The sequence below is a fragment of the Otolemur garnettii genome, unplaced genomic scaffold, assembly GCF_000181295.1.
Source record: "Otolemur garnettii isolate 467f Iridium unplaced genomic scaffold, OtoGar3 scaffold00050, whole genome shotgun sequence".
In the NCBI taxonomy this organism is placed as follows: Eukaryota; Metazoa; Chordata; class Mammalia; order Primates; family Galagidae; genus Otolemur; species Otolemur garnettii.
In genome coordinates this window covers 8,028,911-8,033,584 of record NW_003852445.1, presented here as the reverse complement: position 1 = coordinate 8,033,584, position 4,674 = coordinate 8,028,911, and the positions used below count along the sequence as shown (strand labels likewise).

Here is a 4,674-nt window from a genome sequence, read left to right as displayed (position 1 = left end):
CGCTTGAGCCCAGGAGTTGGAGGTTGCTGTGAGCTGTGATGCCATGGCACTCTACCCAGGGGGACAGCTTGAGGCTCTGTCTCAAAAAAAAAGAAGAGTAAAATGGATCACACCTATAATCCTAGCACTTTGGGAGGCCAAGGCAGGAGGGTCTCTAGAGGCCAGGAGTTCAAGACAAACTTGAGCAACATAATGAGATCCTGTCTCTACAAAAAAAATAGAAATATTACCTGGATATGGTGCTGCATACCAGCCACTAGGGAGCCTGAAGCAGGAGGATCCCTTGAACCCAAGAGTTTGAAGTTGCTATGAGCTATGGTGACACCACTGTCTCAAAAAAAAAGCCAGAAAGGAAAAGGAAAGAAAAAAAGAAAAAAAGGTACTCTGGAATAAATTATTAGTATTATTATTATTTTTGAGACAGAGTCTCAAGCTGTCACCCTCAGTAGACTGCCATGGCATCACAGCTCATAGCAACCTCAAATTCTTGGGCTTAAGCAATTCTCTTGCCTCAGCCTCCTGAGTAGCTGGGACTACAGGCACCCACCACAATGCCTGGATTGAGACCAGGGGGGAATTTTTATGGGAATTTGGATTAAGGCAGTGGAACCAAAATCATCCTATTTATTCCTACAAAAAAATATTAGCCCTTTATACCGTTGCACGCAAACTTAGGTCATGACTGTATTGACTACATTTTTGTTCATATAATCAAGGCTATTGCCCCCAGCTTTGAATGAGAAATTCTGAATGACTGGCTTTCCTCTCCTCTTCCCCTTCTCTTTTGCTGTTACATACACACTAAGTTTGTTTTGTTTTTTTTTTGGTTTTTTGTTTTTGTTTTGTTTTTTGTCGCCCTGGGTAGAGTGCTGTGGCATCACAGCTCACAGCTACCCCCAACTCCTGGGCTCAAACGATTTTCCTGCCTCCACCTCCCAAGTAGCTGGGACTACAGGCAACTGCCACAACGCCCAGCCATTTTTTGGTTGTAGCTGTCACTGTTATTTGGTAGGCCTGGAATGGATGCAGACCTGCCAGCTCTGGAGTTTGTGGCTGGCACCTTAGCTGCTTGAGCCACAGGCGCCGAGCCCATACACACTGTTAACGTAGGGTTGCGTGTATGCATTCACAAAGCTATCAGCAGTATGAAAACACAAGCTAATAATAGAAGATGTCTGTATTTTAAATTAAGAAACATTTGAACCATTCTTTTCTTTAATATTCAGAGAAAATTACTTTCTTGTCTCTAGGAAAATCCAGAACTGTGGTTCACACGACCTCTTTCACCCTCTTTGCTGAAAATTTTGGCCCTGGAAGCTACCTATCTGCTCCCCCTTCGCTTGGTACTTCTGGATGAAATGATGTCTGACCTAACCACCCTGGTGGATGGATACTTAAACACTTACAGAGAGGGCTCTGCAGATCGGCTTGGAGGTACAGAGGTAGGTGTCCTTAGGACTTCCTTTCTGCCTTAGTTCTCATGGAAGGTAGACACAGAGATACCCTCTCTTCATAGTTCCAGAAACTTGTGGGGCAGACTTGGCGATAAATGTTTTTGCAAGGTCTACAGTTTGGACTAATCCATACCCTTGAACACCTTTTTACAATATTAAGTTGTGTTTCCAAGAAACATTTCTGTCAAAGAATGAGTAAATTTAATATTTCATTGGTTATTTTAATGCAGCCAGAATAATATAAGAAAGCTATAGACTAGGAGTTGGCAAACTGTTTTCCACTGGCCAAATCTGACCCATGACCTATACTTGTACAGCTCATGAACTAAGAACAGTTTTGCAGTTTTCACATTCATTTTTTGAGACATAGTCTCACTTTGTTGCCCTCTGTAGAGTACGATGACATTGTAGCTCACAGCAATCTCAAACTCTTGGCCTTAAGTGATCTGATCCTCTTGTCTCAGCCTGCTGAGTAGCTGGACTGCAGCTGCCTGCCACAATGCCAAAATCCATCTGCCTGGGCCACCCAGAGTGCTAGGATTACAGGCGTGAGCCACCACACCTGGCCCAGTTTTTACATTTTCAAATGATTGGGGAGGGGGGAAGGAGAAGATAAAAAAAAGAAGGCCAGATATTGTCACTCAAACCTATAATCCCAGTACTTTGGGAGGCTGAGGTGGGAAAATCACTTGAGGCCAGGAATTCTGGTTCAGCCTGAGCAACATAGTGGGAAACGTCTCCCTTCCTAATCTATTTTTAAAAAAGAACAATTAGCTGGGTGAAGTGTTTTTTTTTTAGAGACAGAGTCTCACTTTATTGCCCTTGGTAGAGTGCTGTGGCGTCATAGCTCACAGCAACCTCTAGCTCTTGGGCTTAGGCAATTCTCTTGCCTCAGCTTCCTGAGTAGCTGGGACTACAGTTCCCCACTACAATGCCCGGCTATTTTTTTGTTGCAGTTTGGCTGCAGCCAGGTTTGAACCCACCACCCTCGGTATATGGGGCCAGCGCCCTACTCACTGAGCCACAGGTGAGGTGGTATGTGTCTGAATTCCTAGCTACTTAGGACATTGTGGCAAGAGGATTGCTTGAGCCTAGGAGTTTGAGGTTACAGTGAGTTGTGATTGTGTCACTGTACTCTATTTTGGGTGATAGAAAAGGAAAAAAAAAAAAGAAAAAGAAAGGCTGGGTGCGGTGGCTCATGCCTGTAATCCTCATACTTTGGGATGCTGAGGTGGGTGGATTTAGTGTACATGGGAGGATGTGCACAGGTTATATGCAAATACTACATCATTTTATATAAGGAACTTGAGCATCCCTGGATTTTGTTATTGGGGGATCTTGGGCCGCTTTCCCACATGTATCAATAAAGAACTTGTGTATCTTTTATTATGTTAGAAAATTACCCATCTATTTTCCAGTTTTAATCAGTAATGCATGTAGAATACAATTTTTTTTTATTTTGAGACAGAGTCTCAAGCTGTCGTCCTTGGTAGAGTGCTGTGGTGTCACAACTTACGGCAGCCTCCAACTTTGGGCTTAAGTGATTCTCTTGCCTCAGCCTCCCAAGTAGCTGGGATTACAGGTGCCCACCACAACCCCCAGCTATTTTTTTGTTGTAGTTCTTGTTGTTTGGCAGGCAGGGGCCAAGTTTGAAGCCGCCAGCCCTGCTGTATATGGGCTACAGGCTCCAAGCCAAATTTTATTCTATTCTAATAAAAATATTAACACATGGATTATTTTGGCAAACCGTGATTATAGAGATTTCTAGAGATAAATTAACATGCAAGAATAGTCAGAAATTTTTGGAAAAAGAAGTAATATATTAAAGGAAAACTAGTCATCAGATATTAAGACATATTATATGACTAAATAAAACATTTTGCAGTTGGTACATGAGTAGGCAGGCCACGGAACTGAGTTGAGAGCCCCACAATAGACTCAGTATGTATTTGCCAATATGATTATGAAATAGGTAACATTTCCAATTAATAGGAAAAGTTAATTATTCAGTAAATGTTCTCAGGCAACAATGACCATTGTTGGGGAGGAGAATCAGAGTTGGATTGCTATCTATTACACCAAAGTAAATGCCATGGTTTTTTTTTTTTTTTTTTTTTTTTTTTTTGAGACAGAGCCTCAAGTTCTTGCCCTGGGTAGTGTCACAGCATCACAGCTCACAGCAAACTCCAACTCCTGGGCTCAAGCGATTCTCCTGCCTCTGCCTCTCAAGTAGCTGGGACTACAGGCGACCACCACAACACCTGGCTATTTTTGTTGTTGTTGTTGCAGCTGTCATTGTTGTTTGGCGGGCCCAGGCTGGATTCGAACCCACCAGCTCAGGTGTATGTGGCTGACACCTTAGCCGCTTGAGCCACAGGTGCCAAGTCAGTAAATTCCATGTTAATCCTTGGAATTACAAAATTATTAGACAAAAGAAGAAAATTTAAAAATGTCACAGTAGGGAAAGTATTTCTGTATAATACAAAAATATTCAGACTCGGCGCCTATAGCTCAGCAGCTAGGGTACCAGCCACATACACAGGAGCTACTAAGTTCAAATCTGGTCCGGGCCTGCCAGACAACAATGACAATTGTAATAAAAAATAGCCAGGTGTTGTGGCAGGCATCTATAGTCCCAGGTACTTGGGAGACTGAGAAGAGCATTGCTTAAGCCCAAGAGTTTGAGGTTGCTGTGATCTGTGATGCCACAGCACTCTACTGAGGGTGACGTAGTGAGACTGTCTCAAAAACAAAACAAAACAAAAATATATTCAGAGGCAGGACGGGGCTCAGTGGCTCATACCTATAGTCTTAGCACTCTGGGAGACTTAGCACTCTGCTTGAGCTGAGGAGTTCCAGACCAACCTGAGCAAGAGTAAGACCCTGTCTCTACTAAAAATATAATAACTAGCCAGGGATTGTGCCCGGTGCCAGTAGTCCTAGCTATTCAGGAGGCTGGAGCAAGACCATCACTTGAGCCCAGTAGTTTCAGGGTGCTGTGAGCAATGATGCCATGGCATTCTTCCTAGGGCAAAAGAATGAGACTGTATCTCAAAAAAAAAAAAAAAAGATTGATTGCCTTTTCAAAATAGTTAAATTACTCAAAAAATATATAGCACTATTATTGTGTGGCTAAATTTACTTGAGTAAAAGGAAAAGAATTTACTACTATAGTTGGAGACACTAGAGGGTGCTATAAGAGCATATATGTGACCCTCAA

General features: G+C 42.7%; 1 protein-coding gene across 1 annotated transcript in view; it reads left to right on the top strand.

Annotated features, from left to right (window-relative positions):
* EXD1 (exonuclease 3'-5' domain containing 1) overlaps nucleotides 1–4,674 on the top strand; it is a 41,045-nt gene that overhangs the window by 34,682 nt on the left and 1,689 nt on the right. Inside the window, 1 exon segment of the mRNA XM_023514254.1 lies at nucleotides 1,227–1,442. Within this exon segment, the coding sequence (XP_023370022.1) occupies nucleotides 1,227–1,442 (216 nt within the window).